The 22777-nt window shown below is 32.0% G+C and overlaps 1 protein-coding gene and 2 non-coding genes across 3 annotated transcripts; 1 reads left to right on the forward strand and 2 right to left on the reverse strand.

Moving 5' to 3' along the window:
* Positions 1 to 780: 780 nt before the first annotated feature.
* Positions 781 to 22777, forward strand: LOC146534330 (uncharacterized). The gene is made up of 8 exons (XM_085193378.1): positions 781 to 874; positions 18122 to 18227; positions 19110 to 19376; positions 20456 to 20659; positions 21005 to 21223; positions 21496 to 21576; positions 21970 to 22055; positions 22435 to 22777. The coding sequence occupies exons 2-8, from the start codon at positions 18129 to 18131 to the stop codon at positions 22571 to 22573; spliced, it is 1095 nt and encodes a 364-aa protein (XP_085049504.1). The 5' UTR covers positions 781 to 874; positions 18122 to 18128; the 3' UTR covers positions 22574 to 22777.
* TRNAS-AGA (transfer RNA serine (anticodon AGA)) lies at positions 18549 to 18630 on the reverse strand. Its single transcript has one exon. It is a non-coding gene; the product is annotated as a tRNA-Ser (tRNA).
* On the reverse strand, positions 19910 to 19981 carry TRNAT-CGU (transfer RNA threonine (anticodon CGU)). Its single transcript has one exon. It is a non-coding gene; the product is annotated as a tRNA-Thr (tRNA).

Raw genomic sequence — 22777 nt, forward strand, 5'->3', positions numbered from 1 at the left:
CTTCTTAAGTTGGATAAGCTCAGCGTGTTGTTATACATACTGTTCTGTTGATTGACGAACTAAGTTTTTTTATAATTATTTTAATGCATAAATTGAAAATATGATCAAAATATGTGAGTTCAAATATATTCGCCTATAACAAGACTAAACAATTATTTAAAACTAAATTTCTACTCGTCGCGTTGTTTCGTCGTTTTCTTTATTACTGAAATCTTTTAATACTGAAACTTCCTCGACTCCGTCGATTTCTTTATCACTGATTATAGTGGTAAGCCTTGGTGGAGGAGCCGACGAAATGCTGTCATGCCACTTTATCGTTCCGCCGTCCGCCTTAACACGATAGTAATGGGGAGTCCAGTACCAAATCCCTTTGATAACGTTCATCGGCAAAGTCGTCTACTCTGTCGAGATCAACAGATTGTCGTCGAGCGCTCAACGAGGTACGCCCAAAATTTCAATTTTCAAATTCAATTTTAAATATATTTTTTTTCAAATGTTGAATCGTTGAATGAAGGTAAAGCTACTGGTTTGGAAGGCAGTTCTGCTGTTTTTGCTGGTAACCGACAGTGCAGTCTGACTTTAATTTTGATAACAGATAAAGACAATTAAATATTTTTCTGCTTTACTTATCTTACTGGGAATTTAGTGTTAAGACAAGCGTTCCCATTAAGACAGTTCCATTCCCTCGAGTGGGAATCGAACCCAGAACCTGTAGCCTTTAAACTCAGTCCATCAAACCCACCAGCTGTATGTAAAACGAAGCCAGTATAAAACGAGCACCACGGCTGTTTCGCGTTACTCGCCCGCGCAAGGTCAAGTGCGAGAGTCATTGCTCTGCGCATCCTATCCTATGTGTATTAGTTGTCTTCACCAGGTGAGTGTTGTTCATGTATTTCCTGTCATATTTAATTTGGTTGTATATTAATTAGTTATAGGTTTTTGGGTAGGTTATATATGGATTTTATTTGTATTTTTTGTATTGCTTTTAGCGTTTTTTTTAATGGTTTTTATTAATTGTATAAGTGAACTTTTTTTTTATTTATTGTAAAAATTATCGGTTTGTGATTAAATATTGTTGAAAAATAGATTTCTGTGTTAAAAATTATAAGTTTAAATATCGTTTGGTTCAAATATTTTTAAGATAACTTTACTCATTATTTTCTTAAGAATTGGATATTATTGTAATAATAGCACATAGGTTCAGCTGACGTGTAGATTTAGTGGTTAAGAATTGTGATACAATAGCAGAGGTCGTGAGTTTGATATCATTTTACAACAGACATTTATTTAACATTTAGATATTATTTTATAGTTTTAAACATATATAATTTGTAATTATTAAACATTACTCAAAATTCTCATACTTGTCATATAATAATTAAGTTTAGAATCAGTTACTTCAGATCTACAATATATTATAGGAATTTATTTATTTAATTAATTTGTATTATTAATATAGCATATAGCAACGATAGAGACACTCCGTTCTCCATTTTCCGCTTAAAATATAGGATATTCAGTGTAGAACTTCAACGCCGCGGTTGACATTGTTACTAGAGGATATGAAAATAAATACACTCGAGTGGGAATCGAACCTACAACTGTGACCTTAAGAAGCTGTGCGCGTATCTCGACGACCGATATGAAATAATTTATTTTAAATTAAAAATACGTTTATATATAGTAAATATTTCTTCATACTTAAATACATTTCTATTTCGAAATAAGTTACACAATTTTCTATGAAGCAGCACTTGAGAACCTGTTCATAATTTATACAACTGGCAACAAAAGTTTTCCATAATTTTTACCTTTAAAGAAAGGGTTTCAAAACCAGACTAGGGACTGGTGTTGACTACTGTACAAAATTAAATGAGGCCTTGACTGATTACCATGAACTCAGAAAACTCATGGCAATAGCTCTCGTAGAGTTTATTTTTACTTATGTTTTATTTTTAATACAAAAAAAACATATTTTACATACTAATATAGAAACTACGTGAAGTAACTAATTTCTTGTCTAATATGTAATACGAGACACCTTTAGATGTCATATTACTAGGTTCCGATCTTCCTTAAAAAAGAAAGTTTATTTAAGTGTAAATCAAATATATAAATTCTGAACAGTTTTTAAGGTAAATATTTAATTTTTAAGACATTTTTTTGTTATCTGATATTTTGTATATGGTCATACAAGTAGCCATACGGAAACATAGATGTGTGAATCCTTTGAAAATAATCTTATGAGCATATAAAAGTTAATAATTTAAAAATATTTTTTAATAACTAAATCATAAATTTATGACTTTTCGCAATTTTAAATCAGTATCATTTATTTTTATTGCTTTTTGAGTGGTTAAACGATATGAAGAAATACAGTTAATAAATATAAGTAAATACTTGAAAATATTTAAATACTTACAAGTTCAAACGTATATGATTTTTGAAAGTTTACTCTTGAGTAATTAAGTGCACGAATTCTGTGGAAAATGGGAAATGGAAGTTCCATAAAGAAGAACGGAGTGTTTTAATACTAGGTTCCAAGGTTCCCTCTGCCTACCCTGCCATATAATATAATTAAATAATTTAAAGTTCATGAATTTAAGCCCATAACAACCGTGTCAACTACGCCGTTAAAGCGTGAAGAATATTTTCTTATATAATAATGTCTAAGCCAGTGTTATTTCTGCAATAAAATATATTATGCATTTTCTGCAAAAGCTCCCAGAAATGAGAATGCTTACGGTACACCTTGAACTTACGACCCACCATTAAAATATAGCCCATAGACTATCATAAATATAGATATATTATTATAGAATATATATATATATATATATATATATATATATATATATATATATATATATATATATATATAATACGTTTACATAGTGAAGTGAAATAACGGAAAATGGCTTTGATATAATAATATTAATTTAGGTAAAATGTTCTTGTTGACGATTGAATTTTAAAGTTTGTATTTTATATTTGGGGAAACTCGTTTTATTGTTCATTTCCGGTCAATTTTTGATATATTTCTTCATTGTGTTGAATACACAGCCATTTTTATGGTATAAACGAATTGTATTTTAGCAAATTTCTTAACATTTAGTGTTTGTTTTGTTTAAATAAATATGTTATATACATGTAGGTAAAGTTAGTAAATAATCGAGGCCAGTCGTGGCGCAGGGGCACGAAGTGTGACTGTAAAATCGACTGGTTGTTGATTCGATCCCCACTCGAAGAAATGAAATATTTATTTAAATGTATATTTCCATTTCTTCACTTTCGTATCGTGGCAAAGCACGGCGTTGAGCCCCGCCACTCAAAACGCTATGCCTCCAGAATTCAGCGAATAGTGGGGAACGGAGTGTCTTAACAATAGCTTCCCTCTGCCTAGCTGCTATGTGCGCGATACAGCGTCAAGCTGATTTGATGTTAATTGAATAATTCAAGCGGACGAAGCCGCGAGCGGGTCGCTAGTATATCAATATTTGTTTACATCTCCACATTATTCTCACACCGTACTACCATTATATTTAATCTACCGTAAAGTTATTACAAATAACAGTTATGATGTCGTCAATCATGATGGAAAAAAAACTGTTACATCTCATTTGGATTTTTTTACTTAATTGATTTTGATGTGACTAACTCTTGAATATCTTTATTATATGGCAGTTTTTTGACTGAACTGAACTAAGTTTAAGAAGAGGGAACTTGGGTATTAAGACATTCCACATTAAGACATTTCTCATTAAGACACTCCGTTCCCCACTTTCCACCGATTGATGGAGACATTGCGTTCTGAGTGGCGGAACTCTAAATGCTCGAACAAACTCACGTGTGCCTCGGGAGGAGGAGGAAATGGAAATATTGGATTCCGGATCGAACTTGCTTTCGTTGACTACTCTCAACGTTTTTAATACACGCAAATGAAATAAGTTTCAATGGCTGGTATCAAAAGTGATTCTAGGTAACCTAAAGGTTTCAAATCACTTTTCAAATATTATATAAAATCCTAAATAATAAAAAAAACAGTGACAGCTTAACTTCTACCATAACAATACGTAGCCAGTCAAGTTAAATAAAACAAATCGATTTACCAAATCTAAAGAATAAAAAGTATTACATTTTGTGAAGGTACACGATCAACAATGCCTTTACCCTACAACAGAGACCTCACGTTTAAAATCCAAATCCAAGCGATTGAAAATGTCTATATATAAATATAAAATTAAAATGTCTGTCTGTAATTTCAAAATAAAAATATTATTTTAAAGTTCATATAGCTATTTATATCTTATACATATATTGTTCATATATCTATCTATCTTTCTGTTTGTCCATCCTTATCAGAACAGCTTAATCGATTTTTATATTACTTTTATTGGGTAGGTTGTAGTGCAGCATATGGGGTATATTTCATCCCGAAATACCGGAGGGATAACTACCACCCAAATAAATATTAAATTAACTTAACATTTGCCTATTAGATACAATATTCTCTACGAGCAGAAACCAAAATAAATCTCAAAAGAATATAACAATATAGATAACCTAACTAAACTAACTAAAATCATCAAGCAATTTTCTCTACGTACACTTAAGTTGTATTAAATAAATAATCGTAGTTCAAGCGAGCGACGCCGCAGGCGGGCCAGTAACAAATAAACGACAAAAAAGCTTAAGAATTCCTTCAAAATTGCTTCCTCCAAAACGAAAAGAAAATAGCTATTATAAAGAATCACTGTGTAAACAGTATACGTACCGTTCTTTCGACAAAAAAAACTATGGTTGATTCAGTTCACGAAATACTGGTATTAACAGTTGGAAAATGTTTTTATTTTTCGTCTGTATGTTTGTTTACCAAATGATTTATAAATTTAGTTTATTTTATATATAATGCTTATAAAACTATATATTATAACTTTTTATAAGCGTTTAGCAAAAGCTTCGTGGAAAAATATGGGAATAACTATGGGTGATAAAATAAAATATAAGTTTACTTTATTTAATTTAGATCAGATCTATTTTAAATAAGTATTTTTTAGTCAGAAATAGATAAAAGGAAAGATAAGTTATCTTTCCATGCTCCGAAACACACATTAAATACTAAGTTCCGGATTCCAGGCTGATATTAAACAATTATTATTACTACTACGTCAAAAGCTCTAGGAATTGTAATAGAAGAAAGGAAAAGATAGATATATAACCTTATTTCTTTATATGAAACGGTGTACTAAATTATTTATACTTTAGAAAATCTTAACATTCTATAATATGTTACTATTTTCATTCCTTTCTTATTTATTATTTAATTAAAATAAAAAAATGGTGTTTAAAATCTATGTTTAGGCGCAGTGGGGCAACTGGTTACAGTGAAGGCGATAAAGGTTCAAAATGAATTATTTTTTCATATCGAGACAATCGAGACATAATGCGACATTAAATTCTGGCACACATCACGCAATGTCTTAAATAGTTTGCTCTTTAATTATTATTATAACGCCGCGCCGTCGTGGCCCAGACGCGTTTTACTGTACAAGCGACGGTTGTAGATTCGATTCCCACTCGACGAAATTAAATATTTGATATGGTTCTTCGCTGTGCTAACGAGGCAAAACTCGGCGTTGTGTTCCGCCAATCATCGAAAAGTGAGGAAGGGAAGTGTCTCATTGTCCACGGGTTCCCAGATTGCATCTACCTTTGGAATATAGCATTACTCTTGAAATTAAACTATTATTATTTTACATGACAACAAGAACTACGAACACCAAATTCTTAAAGCAGTTAATCTTACCAACCAACAAAAGGTGTACTAACTCTATTCTTATAAGAATCCATTTATATAGAGGTAATGGCTGCGTGATGCGAGTGAATTGAAAAACAAAGGATATACCGCTAGCCCTTTAGGCTAAACTACATTTCGTAATGCGTGCGTAATGCTGCCCTGATTGCAACTAAAGACCTATAATTTATTTTCGCTTTTCTAACAGGGTAATTTTGTATTTTGTATTTATTATCTTAGTTCTTGTTGTATCTACTATAGTTGTAGATAAATGTGTATGAGAACATTAGTCTCGTGATGGTTGTGGATTTGATTCCCACTCGGAGGATGATTACGTTTTAATAATGATAAAATCTGCATAAGACGATTCAAAGAGCCTCCTTAAGGATCACATCAGAAAACAGGAACGGGGTATAGATGACATTGAATTATACAAAATGTTAGAAAGCTAATACGTACGATAATATTTACAGCTCACGCTCTTTCCCGCATGTAGTAAGGAAGGAAGAGGGCGCGTAGTACTCCGCACACCACTTTCCGCCGAATTCTGGAGGCATTGCGTGTATTACGTTTTTTAATGTAATTGCCATTTAGTTGACATTTGATAAAAAGATTTTGCAATATAAATTAAAATATTTTTAACATAATTTAACTCTATTTGTAGCGACTCAAAGAGGCTACCTAGAGGAACTTCTTTCTCAACATGACAGAAATTAATTCTACTATCTCAACTAATAATTTTAACAAATCATTTTTCTATTGTTAATAAAAAATAATTATTACTTAATTGTTTCAAAGCAACGGGTTCTTTTATTTGCATATTACAACACTGTACATACATATCAAAATGGCGTGTAATTTGTAAATGGCGGAAGCTTTTTTTTTTTAAATATACAAGATAACTGTTGAATACCGTTTATTTTATGGCCGAATGAAATGTGCTAAAGTAAAGAATAACTTTAAAATTTTATTATTTTTATTCATAAGAATACTAATTTCTTCGGTGCTTAATATTTCCTTTTTTGTGTTCCGTAAAGAGATCTACGTTTCGCCCAAATTCACGACGTTACGTGGTAATTGGCGGAGCTAAACGCCGCTTTTTGTCTTATGTGAGCGAGAAAATGGAAATATTTTGAAGACTACGAGGGGAGTTCAAGTCTAGAACCATTGCCTTTGCAGGCGGTGACCCACCTCGAAGTTTTTCTTGTTTAAAGGAATAACTATAAATATATTTTGCGTATATTTTCTTTTCAATCAACACACTAAGCCTCCAGAATTCTCTCCAGAAGTGAGGAACGGTAGTATCTTAGTGGGAACGGAGTATTCTTAATACCTACTAGATTCCAATATTGCATCTGTCTACCCTACTTCTTCCTGGCATTACCCTGGTCCACTATGTACGGGATAAAGGGCGAAGCTAACAAAAATAAAAATAAAAATTTTGCTTATCGATTCATCTCAAATAAATTAAGCGCACTTGTTCCAATAATAAAATAACACTTTCGCTTCAACAACATAAAAATATAATATCATATTATATTAATAAAATATAACTTGAAAATACAATTTACATTAGCCAACACACACCATCCGTTAAGTTAACAACTGACCATAACGAATGGTAGAGTTAAAACTCATCCCAAGTCTTACACTCTAATGACATTAATCGAAGAGTTACCATTATCCATATAAAATACAAAATTGAAACATGTTTTAAGAAAAGCTATTAAAACAACTGAAATTAATAATTATTTGACAAAAACAATTACAGTCGTGGTGTAACTGCTGTATATACGACGGTTGTGGATTCGATTTCTGCTCCAGGCAATGAATTATTTTCATTGTCTCGCTCTGGTCACGACATAAAGCGAAGAGTATAGTTCCGTCATTCCATAGAAAATGTCTCGAAAATTGGACGAAAAAGGCCTATATTAACACCAGGATTCCTTTGCCAACAGTGATAATATTAATGGTTGATTTAAAGAAAAAGTGTTTGAGTTAAAATTACCTTGATTCTCTGTTGTAATTACCTTCTCTAATTCAACATAGTATAGTATCTTTTAATAAAAGAAAATGGTCAACGGATAAATATATATAAAGCATTATATATTCCTAGCTTTCCTCGTGGATATCTCTGATGGGAGACGAAAGAAGTTAGTATATTTACTTTAAACTCAATTGTTCAGTGATTTCACTAACGGATGTTTTAAACTACTGAAGTTATATAAATAAGCTGTTAAGTGACATATTAGTGTCGATTTTTTAAATATAAATTCGTATATTCGATATAAGGATGAAGCTTTATTTGAGGCCGTCATGACGCAAAGCACAAGGAGGGGATTGTAAGGCAATAGTTTCAGTTCCATTCTCACTCGGGGGAATTAATAATAATTAATTAATATTTTCATTTCTCCGCTCTATTGTACGAAAGCAATCCGGCATTAAGTTTCGCCTCTCAGCGCCCAATGCCTCGAAAAATTCGCCGATAGGTGGGAAAAGAAGTGTTTTAACACTATATTCCCTCTGCCTATTCTGCAGTGTGCGGGATACAGCGTGAAGCTGATTTTTTTCTTTAATTAAAACTCCATCTATTTATGTCAATCATTTTCATATTAATAACACTTCAATTCGTAGATGGATTACAAAACTTGTATCGTTTAAAATAGATAACTTGTTTCATCATGATTACAAAAAGAACACTCGTTCCAATGTGAAGGTAGTAAATTACGACCACAGAATGTTGTGGCCCAATGGAAATGCTATATGTGTGTGTTCATTGGTTGGTTTTGTTAGGAATATCTCGTTAACTCGATATTTAATACCAGAGTAGCGTAATTACCAGTAATAGAAGGTCCAATCGAGTAAAGACGTAAAAATGTTGATAGTTTATAGATTCTCATTCGAAATGTCTCAGAATTGGAAGTTACAAAAAAGGAAGAGAAAATCTCTCGCAAAGCGGGATATTGAGGTTCGACCACTTAATATCCAATAACTCGAGAATTAGATGGAAAATTGTGAACGGAATATCTTAACACTAGGTTCCCACTAGATTTTATCTTTTTACCTGAGCAGCAAAGTCGAAAAATATTTTTTCTATAATAAATTAATTACTTCGGAAACCCTCAACATTGTCGCATCTACAGTCAAACTCTGTGTAACTGAGCCACGCCGTTCTTAGTTTTTATTGTACCTTTTGATCTTAATCGAATCTTATATTATCAAACCACCACCACCAACCTCAAAGACCGGCAACGCGTCTTGTAGCTCCTCTGGTGTTGCACGGGATCGTGGGCGGCGGTGATCACCATCAGGTGATCCGAACGCTCGTTTGCCTTGTCCTTTTTCCATGAAAAAAAAAGAAAAATACTTTTCTAATTTTCTACTTCACATCTATTTCACTATAACAAGCAATCCCACGGGAAAATTCATTATAATTATGTAATTTCCTACATAACTCCATAAACACTTTTTGTCACATCATATATCTTGAGATAACTTCAAGTAATCTCAAGATGCCTCGCATGATATTTCTATAGTTGTTTATGTTCTAAGGCAATTACCGACCGTTCACCTGTTCATTCTTTGTTTTTTATCAAGCGGCAGTGTGCTTTTTTTATTAATATTTTGTTTAAATTGTGTTTTCTAAACTATAATGTTTATTAAACTATTATAGTCGCGTTACTTTACCTATAAACGTATCGTATCGAATACGTATCGAGTGTTGTATTTTTAGGATTCTGTAGATGAATAATAAAAAATGAAATGCCTAGAGATTATTTATGTATGTACGTTTATATGTATTCAGAATATTATTTATTACGTGACATAGCATAAATTAAATAAGGTAATATAGGATATAGGTTAATAAATATAAAAGACAATTTAAAGAAAATGATCATTTAAAAAGTTGGCAATCAGAATTGCCTTGAATGAAAATGAATGAATAAATGCATATAATTTAATCTAGTAAAAGGACTTTTTTTTCCAGAAAATAGAAAGTGATTGGATGAAAAAACCAACACGAAAGGGCATTGAGGCAGAAAATTTACTCTAATATATTATTCTTTTTATTAATATGCATCTCCTGTATCATTACAAAAAAGACATAGAGATATGGAACGATAAAAACATTTTCTTTTTATATTTTCGCAATTTTTATATATTATATTATCATGTATTGATATATTAAGCCATAAAAAATATAATCCACATTAAGTAAGCCGCAACTTACAATAAAACAAAAATTAAATATGTGGTCATTACGCAAGTTGAGTGTAGCAGATACGCCTGCGAAGGCTTCGAGCGACCATTGACCCTGGATAGCGCCATCTTGTGACGGATAGCGCAACTAAATAAATATTTATTATATTTATGAATGAATCATAAATATAAAACCGTGATAAAATAAAACGAGATCCATAACACAATATTTAATCTGTAATAATTGAGATTTTTTTGTGCTATACATTTTTAAACATCGTTCAAAGCATGTTAATCGTTTAAAGTTAATATTATTTTATCGTTACATATCTGGTAGTATTTTGTTGATGAAATTAAAAAGATGGTTGAAACTTTGGCCATCTTTCCTAACATACTTCGTTCCCCACTCTTTATTGAGAGACATTGCTGACTCATCGTTTGAATGAATTCATTGTCATATCTTTATATAATTAGAGTGGGAAATAAAGCTTCACAGTTTTTCTGTATACAACAGGGTAGGTGGATGGAACCTATTTCTAAGACACTCCACCCCCCACTTTCCCCATAATTTTCGAGATAGTTGATGTTGTATAGCGGAACTTAGCACTACGTAACGTCTAGAAAATTCATTTCCTCACTGGGATAAAAATCTAAACCGCAACGTCTCACCCCGTTACAGAACGACGAAATGTTTAGAAAATTAGGCGAAAAGATTCCCTCTGCCTGAAAGCTATTGGGCAAAAAAACATAAAGCAACACAATTTTATATTAAATATAACCTAAAAGTAATTGTTAATTAACGCCATCTTGTGTTGACAAGGAACTGTATAATTCTGATGGATTTTCTAAGACATCAGAGCGACTCAATAATAACATAGATTACTCAATAAATGACACTCATAATCTAACAGACACCTGCCCTTAATAGCAGGTTGTAAAAAATTAATGGCTGTCATAGAAAATAAATTAAAATGTCAATCTAAGTATTAACTTCTATAAATTAATTCACTAATGCAATAAAACTAGTTATAAGTAACTTATTCGAAGTAAGCCATATATCAGTTCAGTTTATAGACATTTATTCTCAATAAGACCTAAGCCACTTACTTGAGAACGATACTTTAACACAATAGTTAAATTGTCGTTGTCAATTATTACATTTACAAATACAAACTTATAATAATTTAAGATTAAGTTGCTGTGACAAAAATAGTAAATTTTGTACTTACTTAACACATTGTTAATAATTATCGCGAACATATTTAGCCAATTGAAATTTAAATGTGTTAAATGAGTTAACATTTTTTATAAGTGATGGTACTTTATTGTAAAATTGCGCTCCTTCGAAAGTTATCATTTTTTTACCGTAATTGGTCCTTGTTCTGGGCAGCACCAATAAACTAGCTCGGCATTCACGAACTGAGCGTCCACTAACATCTTGTATTTTAGTAAAGGATATATTACTGTGTACGGTTTTATTAAGTATTTTTCGTATATAGATACAGATGTTGTAGACGTGCAGTTGGCGAATTGTCATTATTTTTGTGTATTCATAAATTTTTGTTGTTGATGCTAATCGTGGATAATTAAATATCAGTTTAATGCATTTGTTTTGAGCTCTTTGTATGTTTGATAATTTAGTTTTGGCGGCACTACCCCAAACCTCAACCAGATACAGCAAATGGGGCTTGACTAGCGTATTATAAATGACGTAGCGCATTTTACACGGTATACACCTTACAATGTTACGCAGTGATCCCAGCAGCGTCGAGAGTTTGTTTGATATGTGATTTAAGTGTGCGTTCCAAGACAATGTGCTATCCATAATTATTCCGAGGTATTTTTCACTGGTTTTTTGCTTAATTGGGAGATTATTAATAACGAGCGGTTTGTGTAAGGAAATAGGCTTATTTTTAGCTTTAAAAATTATGTAACATGTTTTGGAGATATTTATGGTTAGAAGATTGTATTGGAACCATGTATATAGCCTGTTTAAGTCTTCTTGAGCTTGTGCAATGATAGTGGCCATAGATGATCCAAAATAAAATAGACAGGTGTCATCGGCATATAGAGTGAGATGCCCATTTAGCCCAATTTCGGTAATATTATTTATATAGATTAAAAAGAGCAGTGGGCCCAAAATTGAGCCTTGTGGAACTCCGTAATTTACATGAACAATACTACTTTGATATTTGTTATTGCCCATTTTCACCACCTGAAATCTATTATCTAAAAAAGACTTAAACATATTTAAGGCAATTCCTGTAATTTTTAGAGTTTCTAATTTTTTTATAAGAAGGGTATGACTAACTGTATCGAAAGCTTTTTTTAGATCAATAAATATCCCCAAGACATATTTTTTATTGTCAATATTGGATCTAATTTTAGTAACTAAATCGATCATTGCAGATAGTGTATTGCTTTTTGGTCTGAATCCGTATTGCCTTTCCGAAATTAAGTTCATGGAATTCAAATAAGTTTCTAACCGATTGTATATTATTTTTTCTAATAATTTTGATAGGACAGGCAAAACGGAAATTGGCCGGTAGTTGCCTGGGTCCGTTGTAGACCCAGATTTATGAATTGGAGTTACCTTCGCGACTTTTAGCGTATCAGGAAACTTTCCCTGGGATAAAAGTTTATTAAAACACTCAGTTAATTTAGGTGCTATTATATGTTTTATGCACTTCAAACATTTTGTATTTACTCCGTCTATACCTGTGCTGCAATTCGAATCTAGATTATTAATTAATTTTAAGATTTCCATGGAAGTGCATGGTTTAAAAACAGAAAACTCATAAGTTAATTGAGGGACTATTTTAGGGAGGGCTGGGGTGGTATCGTTATGAAATTGTTTAGGTATCTTATCTGCTAGTTGCGACCCTATTGTGGCAAAGTAATTATTAAAGGTTTGACATATGTTAGTTGGGTCAGAAATATGTATAGAGTTAACTACTAATTTTGGAGGTGTATGGTTAGATCTGATTTTATTTACTGCTAGAGAGTTGATTAAATTCCACATCCTTTTCGGATATTTGGCGCATTTTATGAATTCTTTATAGTAGTAAGAGTTTTTTGTGTCTTGAATTTGTTTAGCTACTTGAATTTTTTTTAGGATAAATTTTTCTTGTAAATTATTATCGTGGGGTGTTTTAAGGCATTTAGCCCATAATGTGTTACGTTGATTAATTTCGTCAATGATGTATTTATTAATCCAATCGTTTTGAGGTGTGTTTAATATTTTAGTTTTGAGAATTTTATTTGTTTGTATACAGGATATTAATTTATTTTCAAGTTGTGTATAATCATTACTTAATTCCTGAAAATTTACGTTTTCTATTGCTTTGTACAGATTTTTGTAATTAATTGCTTCATATTGTGTTCGTATTTTTTGTGGAGGTTTAATTTTCTTAAGTTCTAAATATATTTGTTTATGATCAGATAGTGTTGAGTTAATTAATGCCATGTGGTACTTGTCGTTCCTTAAATTCGTGGTTACGTGATCTAAGATTGACTTCTTAGTAGTAACTTCTCTGGTGCAGTATTTTTTAGTTATTTTATTCAGTATGATATGACCAGCTTCTTTAAGTAAGTTTTTATATAGTTTAGAATGATTATCTTTGGCAAGTAGGTCAATATTAAAGTCTCCGAATGCTAAGGCTCTCTTTCGCTGTTGTAATTGGGATCCATATACTTCGAGAAAGTCTCTGTAGTTAGTGTCCCCAGGGTTATATACAAGTCCAATATCTAGTGAATACCTTTCTAGTTTAACCCACAGATAATTGTTTCCGCCCGAGTAGGTTGATTCTATTAAAGAATGTTTCAAATCGTTGTGAATATATGCTGATACTCCTCCTCCTCTGGAATCGGTCCGGTAGTTATAATAGTGAGAGTAATTATCAATCTTCAATTGTAAAGCTTGTATTTCAGAAGAGATCCAGGTTTCCGTTATAAGAATGGCATGTATGGTGGTCGGTATCGATCGTAAAATGCATTTGAGTTCATCTAATTTGCCTTTTTTTCGAATACTGCGTGCATTTAAGTAGAAAAAATTCAGTCGAGATTTACTGGTCTGCAAAATATTGTAGTTATCTATGATTTGATATGTATTATTCTCTGAGCTCAATACGTTTGGATTATCTAAAATTTTAAGTTTTTTGTAGATTGTTTAATTATTGTGGGTGTTCCATGAATATATTTAATAGTTAAGTCAGTTTCTCCACCGTCTTGACGACGCACTAATTCTTCTTGGATGTATTTTAAAAACTTTTGTTGAGCTGGAGTCTGGTCTGAGAATAACTTAATAGGTGCTGGTACCTTATTTTTGTTCCGTAAAAGATTTTTTACAGGCATTGAAGTGTCATAGCATACTTTGACGCGACGAGTTCTTCCAATTGAGTACTTTCCAAGTCGGAAGACTTTGATTGGGTTCGGTAGGTTGCTATCTACCGTCGATAATAGTTTTATAACTTCAGACTCGTCTTTAGATACTCCTGACAGTGTACTAATGCCATCTTGCTCAGGCAATCCCACGATTATAATGTTTTTTTCTCTGCTAGTACGGTCCTGTATTTCTTTCATGATTTGCTCATTCAGACTTAGTTGATTTTCATGGATCATAGCAGACGATGGAGAGCTTCTTAAGGTATCTAATTGAGATTGTAGCTGCTTAATTACATTTTCTCCTGAGGATATTTGCTTATACAATTTAGACACCTCACCTTTCAGGTTAATTTGCTCTTCAGTAATGACAGATGCAGATGCTCTGATCTCATTTATTTGTGTTACATTGCTGCGTGCTAAGGTCATAATCTGTTCGTTACTTGACTTCAATTCGACAATTTCCGTCTTCACTTCAGCTATGCTTTCTTGCATTTTAGTCATGATCCGTTCGTTAGAATCCACATACTTTTCTAGAAGTGAGCTTATACGAGATAATTCCGAGCGAACCTCCTTTATTTCTATGGAACATCCGCACTCATTTTCGGGTAAGAATTTTCTCTTGCGAAACGTTATCTGTGCATCTTGTGTAGCTGCTATTGTGCTTAATTTCGATAAATCCGGTTGCGACACGCTGGAACCAGAAACGGGACTACCAGGCCCAAGGTTCTGACCGCGAGGCGATCTTTGTACGCTCATTATTAGTCCAATATAATTATAAACCAATACAAAGAAAAATATGTTACCTTGTATTATCGTTATTACAAAGATGCGCAGGAGTTTAGCTGTGCCACATTCAATTTAAAGTGTAGTATATACAATATATAGTAATGTTATTCTCATACAAGTTATATAGACTAGCGAGTCGTTAAGAAGAGAGAAAAAATTATAATGGTGGTCGTAAAATAGTTAGAAGTCAATATGTTTTTCCACGCAATTAGGAATTTAAGAAAGAGAAACATTATGCATTTATATTGCTATATAAATATAATGTTACATGTTAACATTACGTGGTGTTAAACAGCAGAAACTAATAACTTAATAAATCATACTATAGGTGGGAAATGTCTATATTCGTACATATATATTATTATTCAAAGTATTTATTAACATAATATATCTCGTCTGGGTTTTAAATCTAATTATTAAACACCCGTGTAGCGATTAATAAAATTAATATATAACTGTAAATCATAATATTATGTATTTTTTATAATAGACAGAGATAAATTTATTTACCATCACTCTTTTCTTCATTTTCATAGTTGCAAAATGAGTTCCTAGAACACTTGTTAGGTTACGCGGTGGGTAGCGTAACCTAACACCGAACTTTGTCGTATAAAACTAATAGAATATTCAAATTTTATATATATTATACCCTATAGATTTCAAATTAAAGCCTTTCTTAGTCTTACACAATTATATAACATACTAAGGACACGTCCTAAGTGCCTATATACATAATATGTTACAAAGAAGTCAATAAACTAACATGTATTAGCAATTATAATTAAAATGGAACTAAGCTTTAGACTGATCTCTGAAACGGTACTAAATAGTTTTAAACGATTAATGATCACCGTTAACGTGTGTAAAAAGATAATGAATGACCTTATATGGAAACATCTAGTGTTCTTGCCATCTAAGATCTTATGAGAAAGTTATACTAAGTGAATATTATAATATGCTATACTTACCTTGAGGCCAGTCGTGTCGTGAAGGCACGAGGTTCAATTCCGACTCGAGGAAATTAAATATTTTCATTCTGTCCCTCTGGTACCTGGTGGTGGTGCTGGTGGTTCAATATACTCAACACGTAATATGGAAATATTCAGCGGAAAGTGGGGAAGTGTCTTAATGGGAACTGAGTGTTTCTCTGCTTATCTAGTTTACCTTAGCGATTCCTTTAGTTTATCAATTTAGCTTATTTAGCAGTTTTTTACTTCACATTGTAACCCCCACGTAGCATAGTAGGCGGAGGGAATGTGTTAAAAGTTAAAACACCCCGTCCAACTTCTACTCAAACGATTGTTTCTCTTTCCTATTTTCCACCAAATTCTGGAGGCATTGCGTGTTGAGTGGTGAATTGAACATACAAATTGTCGCGTTATCAATCACACGCTTAAAAATAATAATTTAAAATACTAAACTTATTTGAGCTTTGTATTTATTGCATCCCGTATAAAAATAAATGTACCTATTCTATTTAACATAATGTAAGAAAAGAAGCAAATTCAGTATGTTTTGCTAATTACTTCGGTTCACAAAGCTAAACAGTCGGTTTTACATACGTCAGCTAAATTATCAACTTCAAACAACATACATTCGCGAAATCGCTAAATAAAGCTCAAATATTTCCTTTTTCTTTTTAATTTTTATTGACATATAAACAAATAACTTGAGAAATATGACAATATGAAATTTGCATATATTTTTACATATTTTGTGAGATGAAAATAAAGTAGATCTATCTTTAATTAACGCCGTCGTGGCGTAACGGCACATTTTTCGACTACAAACACGACGGTTTTGGATTCGGTTCCCATTTGGGGGAATTAATTATTTCGATTTTTACGCTTTGGTAACAAGACAAAGCCTGGGGCTGATTTCTGCCACTCAATACATGTTTTGAAAATTGGACAATACGAAAACTAGGTTGCTTATATGCGAGATGCATGAAGAAGCATATACAAACTATATAAAAGCTATAATTTTAGTTAATTAACTTAAACTATCATAAAAAGAATATTACAGGAAGTTTATCGTAAAAGCCTATTCGCTATTCAACGAAACAATCAGAGCCATCTATTACGCAATAGCATAACTAAACCAAATTCCATACTTCATACCAACTAAATTACCTATAATGAAATAATAATTCCTGGTGTACTCCTAACGGTTCGAACCAGCAATGTTAATGAACTGGCCTTCGATTTATTAAGAACACACGCCCACTCCACCGCTAAGTTAAAATGGAAATTGTAGGCTTTAAATTATAAATACAGATAAAGATAGTTGTTCGCGATTGCTTAAACATATGTTTGAATGATAGGATATATTATTATTGGGTACATAAATTATTTATAACTGTTATTTTTAATATTAAAATAATAAACTATGCATGATTTGGTTTTTATGACGTAGAGGCCAGTTGTGGCGCAAGGGAAAAAGCGTTTGAGTGTACACCAAAGTTGCGGAACTCAACGCCGCGAGGAAGTCAAAATATTTTTCCACGAGCGGGAATCGAAGCCACACTCTGCCGCGTTTACAGTGGCACGCTTGTGCTCTGGCGCCACGACTGGCCTCTAATTTTAATGTAGGTACGCGAATATTGTTGAAACTGAGCTAAAATATGTAGATATTTTGCTCATTTATCTTATTATTCTGGTTCCATTGTGTACCATATAAAGGAAGTAACGAACATGTTACCTCGATTAACCTAATTGTATAATTTCTATGTCCTAAGAATCATCAGAAAAAAAGTCATCTGTTGAGGTCAGCCGTGGCTTAGGGACCTTCATAATTCGGCGGTAAATATGGAACCGAGTGTTACCAATCCGCTTCAGAAAGTTCAAATAAACCCCAAATCAAAATGTTTCTTTTATCTAATTGTACTCCGTAATTGAATTTTTAAAATAAATATTAAGTAATTGTTCTCCATTTTAATATAAAATTTTCTGTTGTCAGGTACAAAATGGGACACGGAATACTTTTGTTCACTCTCCTGAGCCTCGCAGCGTTAGCTTTGGCTGACAGCGACGACAAATTCTTCAAAAAATATGCTATGATGAAAGTAAGTATTATTTTGTTTTAATTTTCAGCTTCACATTGTATCATATTGGGATACTCTAATTCTGTTACCCACTTTCATTTTCGAGGCATTGTGTGTTGATGGGCGGTACTCAACGCCGACTAAATTGAAGAAATGAATAAATGATAAAATAATAATTCATTTCCTCGAGTGGGAATCCGAACCCACAAGAGTTCCAAAAATATAGTTATGTAAAATCGTATCTATAATAGAATTATTGAATAATTTTACCTTTCTTCTTTTGTAAATTTGTTTTGTACTGTAAAAAAAATAGTTTCAATTTTAAAAAAAGCAAAAGAATTCCGCAGTCGGTAGGATTCGAACCTACGCTCCCAGAGGGAATCTGATTTCTAGTCAGACGCCTTAACCGCTCGGCCACGACTGCTCACATTAGCATGTATGAAATCATACAATACATTCCTGATAATATTAAAGAATTATGTCATTTATATATTTCTTTAATATATTATTTTTGTAAATCGCAGATTCAAATTCTGCCATTTTTTAATGTGATATATGCAACTTCTATATTCTTAAATGTACTTTAAATAAATGTTAATCTATGTATACAAAAACAATTGCTAAATTGTTGTATAATAACAAAAGCAGTTTTTTTACACAATTGTTTATTTTTACAAATATATTATGTTAAAAATATAAAAAAAATATATTATAAATTTCTATGTATTAAGAAAGGAAATTAAAACTTAATCAAACATCGTATTACACTAATCCTTAATGGTTTTTTCGATTATTTTTATTGTTATTTCAAGCTTTTATACAAATATTATATACAAATAAATAACTTAACATGAAAAATTAATTCTCAGAATAGTGTATAAAAAAAACTTTAAATATTTACAGATATACGAAAGTTGTTTCGGACCGGACGTCGTAAAACAAGTGCGACAGGAAATGAAGGAAGCGTACACTAAATGTTCATCACCGCCATCTGTTGGCGAGGGGCTAATTCAACGCGTTCCTTCGCTTATACTTGCTAATCTACCGCAAGGGTTTGAATCTGATCCAGCCACTCAAACTATAACCAAGCCGACAGATGGCGCGGTTCCTGAAAATGTACCACAGATTATATCACATAAGCAAATGCTTGACAATATGTTTAAACAGCGGGTAAGTTATTGTTGTTATTTGTTTTTTTTTTAAATAAAATACATGAAATAATTAGGCTTAGTACATTTGATTTAATAATGCGCAAATATTCAAGTCTTATTTGGTCACTTGTACTATAATACTAAGTCAATAGATGGCGCTGTTTCATAAATATATCACCGCATATATTATCACATAGATAAACTAAATATGCTTGATAGTTGATAATGTAATATTAAAATATATAGATAATATTAAATTTTAAATCTTTAACTTTAACTAAAAGCTTTACTAATATTATTAAAAAGGAACCAAATATATTTATTTGGACGATTTGTCTTTATAAATGTAAAATAAAAAAAATATTTTAACAAAAAAAATAAAAAAATATTAGTATTTTTTTTTAACTTACAAAATCATGAGGCAACTTAATTTTACTAAAGTAATTTTTATTTACTAGAAAGGGACATAATAAAATAATAATAGAATAAGAACAGTAAATTAATATAAAATAATATCAAGAAATAAAAAAGCGAATCGTGTCATTAAATTGATGCCTCCTGTGAGGATTGAACTCACGACCCCTGGTTTACGAGACCAGTGCTCTACCACTGAGCTAAAGAGGCTATGGAATATAATGTGAAATAACAGCTTATGTAACACTGTCATGGAGAATTTGTTATTTATTTTTATTTATTATTTCGATTTTATTTCATATTTTAACAATTTAAATTAATACTATAAAGAGAATTACTTTATATTTATAAAATAATTTGACCGACAATGAAATAATTTTGATGTCATATATTTCGTTAGTTTTTATTTGTTTTAAAAATATATATATTTTTATTTAGCTTTTATAATTTAAATTGAATAGATTTTATTCTCGAATAAATAAATATATTAAAAATAAAAAGATTAAGCATACAACTACAAAAATTATTACAACTCAGTGCTTTCCAAACTCTACATATTTAATATTTTTATTAAAAATATTTTGGCTATAAAATAAGAGATGACTCACGACAACATTTTCCCCTAAATCTATTATCTTTATAATAAAAAATTATTAAGTTAATCACTGAAGTAATCTTTTCCAGCCATTCCAAGCGCCATCAGTACCAAGCCCATATCCTATGCCGAATCAGTTCAGGCCGTACCCTCAACCGTACTACCAGTTCCCCCTCAACCCCATGTTCTACCCCCCGGGAGTCCAATACAACCCTTACACGTATCAGCAACAGCAGTACCAACAGGGATTCTATCAGCCACCGTATTTCCAGCAGAATAATAATAGAATGTCTGTAAGTAATTTTGTTTTGTTTTATTTATAATTTGAATTTATTTATAAAAAAAATTTTTAGCTTTTAGACTATTTTAAATATCTTGTTTAAAAAATAGTTTACTACTTCTAAGAGAATTTTCGAAACATTACGTGTTGAGTGGCTGAACTCAACGGCGCTCTTTACTAATATTGATTCCCCCGAGTGACAATCGAATCCACAAGAGATGAATGATGTTTCCTTAAAAAATAACCATACAGGTTAAGTGGCTAAAACAATTAAATCTTCCCAAGACATAGGGGTTCAAATCGTGCTACATTAAAAAAATACCAATTTCCAAAATTTTAACCAATTTCTTTATACCAGCGCGACATCAACATCCGCGACCGCTTCGAGATGCTGTCGCACATGAGCAACCCTGGCCGCACCCGTAACATTACTTGTGTTGTCCAAGAACTGGGCTATCTGGACCATAACATGGAACCGAACTATGAACAAATAGCTCAAAGAATTAACAACCTGCCAGTGTCTAGTCAACTGAAGGGCGATATACAAGATGGTGTGCATTTCTGTCAAAAGTTCTCGGTAAGTAGATATTTTTTCCTTTTTTTTACAGGTTCACTCTATATCCCGCATGGGGGAGGATAGGCTCTCCACTTGCCAACGAATTCAGGATTGCGTGCCTTTGCGGGTTGACTAACGAAGAGTAAATGGAAAGATTCACTTGTACGAGTGATAATCGAACCACAACCACGATTACACTAGTGCCACTGCGACACGACGGCTTCAAATTTAATTTATAAGTATACTATAAATATTCGAATATTAAATCAAATATATATTTTGCTTATTTACAGCAATGTGTACCAGAGATCGAGCGTAACGCGCCGCTATCGCAAGAACTTATCAAGCCCATGTTCTTTTTCCGCTGTTATAAGGTTTGTTTTAACAAATATTATATAAGCCACTAGCGGCCCGCCCGCGGCTTCGCCTGCGTGAACTACATTATTATTAATTTCTGTCTCCATGAGTACCTACGTCCTATAAATGACGTCCATGCAAAATTTGAGACTCCTAGCATTTGTAGTAACGAAGTTTCATACAAACTTTCGACCCCAAAAACAACCCCTTAGAAGTCGAATATTGCCAATTCCCGTCTTAGCAAGCACCTACGTCCTATAAGTAACTCCTATGCAAAATTTCAGATTCCTAGCACATGTAGTTTCTGAGATTTCGTGATGAGTGAGTGACCTTTCGATTTTATATATATAGATAATGACTTTATTTATATGTTTCTATCTTTGTTAATTTATTTTATTATATTTTTACAGCATAAGAAACTCGAAGCGTGTATTATGAAAGATATACGTGAACGTTTCGCCGCTGATGATGACCTCGATACTGACACCGACTTCAGGTAAGAATTTAAAAAAAAGTAGTAATTTTTTTTAACAATGTCAATATCTATATAGAGTCTATATATCTATAGAGTGTGTACATATATACATACATACGGAATGAATGTTCGGTTGAGGAACTAAACTCTGCACTTGGTCTACAAATAGTAGATATCCACTTATATTTTATTTAAGGCTGATATTATATAATATCTAATTTAACATTACAATTCAGTGTTGGGATCCGCCACTCAACACAATATACCTGCCGAATTCGGCGGAAAGTAGGTAACAGTGGTGTCTTAAGCAACAAAGTGTTTTAACACTAGGTTCCCTCTACCTAACCTGCTATGTGCTGCGTGAAAAAAATATATACCTAATTACAATTATATTTTATAGATCGCTATCAAGAGCAGCAAGATCAGTTCGCGAAGAAACCATCTCAGATCCACGACTTGAAGCTTTAGATGAAATGTCTGTCTACTTCTACGACTACCTCAGTGGCGGCACCGGCTTAGATTTTGATTTATACCTATAAAAAAATATTTGTGTAAATTATATGAAATAATGAAAATTAATTGCAAAATTATTAGTTGAATATGGCAACATTGAAAAAGATTTGATAATTATTGTTTTTTCTTCAATGATAATTCTGAATTTTGATAGGCTATTTTAGCTATTTTAGCTAGGTCGATATGGCAGGGAATTGAAAAAAAAAATAGAAAAAATATTCTTTTTTAGA

The sequence above is a fragment of the Heliconius melpomene genome, chromosome 11 (assembly GCF_056956725.1).
Source record: "Heliconius melpomene rosina isolate 202511_hmr_F chromosome 11, ASM5695672v1, whole genome shotgun sequence".
Taxonomy (NCBI): domain Eukaryota; kingdom Metazoa; phylum Arthropoda; class Insecta; order Lepidoptera; family Nymphalidae; genus Heliconius; species Heliconius melpomene.

Bases quoted from the DNA above. Each gene is read 5' to 3' on its own strand.
- LOC146534330 (XM_085193378.1), top strand. From the start codon at position 18,129: ATGGGACACGGAATACTTTTGTTCACTCTCCTGAGCCTCGCAGCGTTA. The intron at 21,224-21,495 runs GTAAGTAGATAT...GCTTATTTACAG, and splicing joins ATTTCTGTCAAAAGTTCTCG to CAATGTGTACCAGAGATCGA. The intron at 21,577-21,969 runs GTTTGTTTTAAC...ATATTTTTACAG, and splicing joins TCTTTTTCCGCTGTTATAAG to CATAAGAAACTCGAAGCGTG.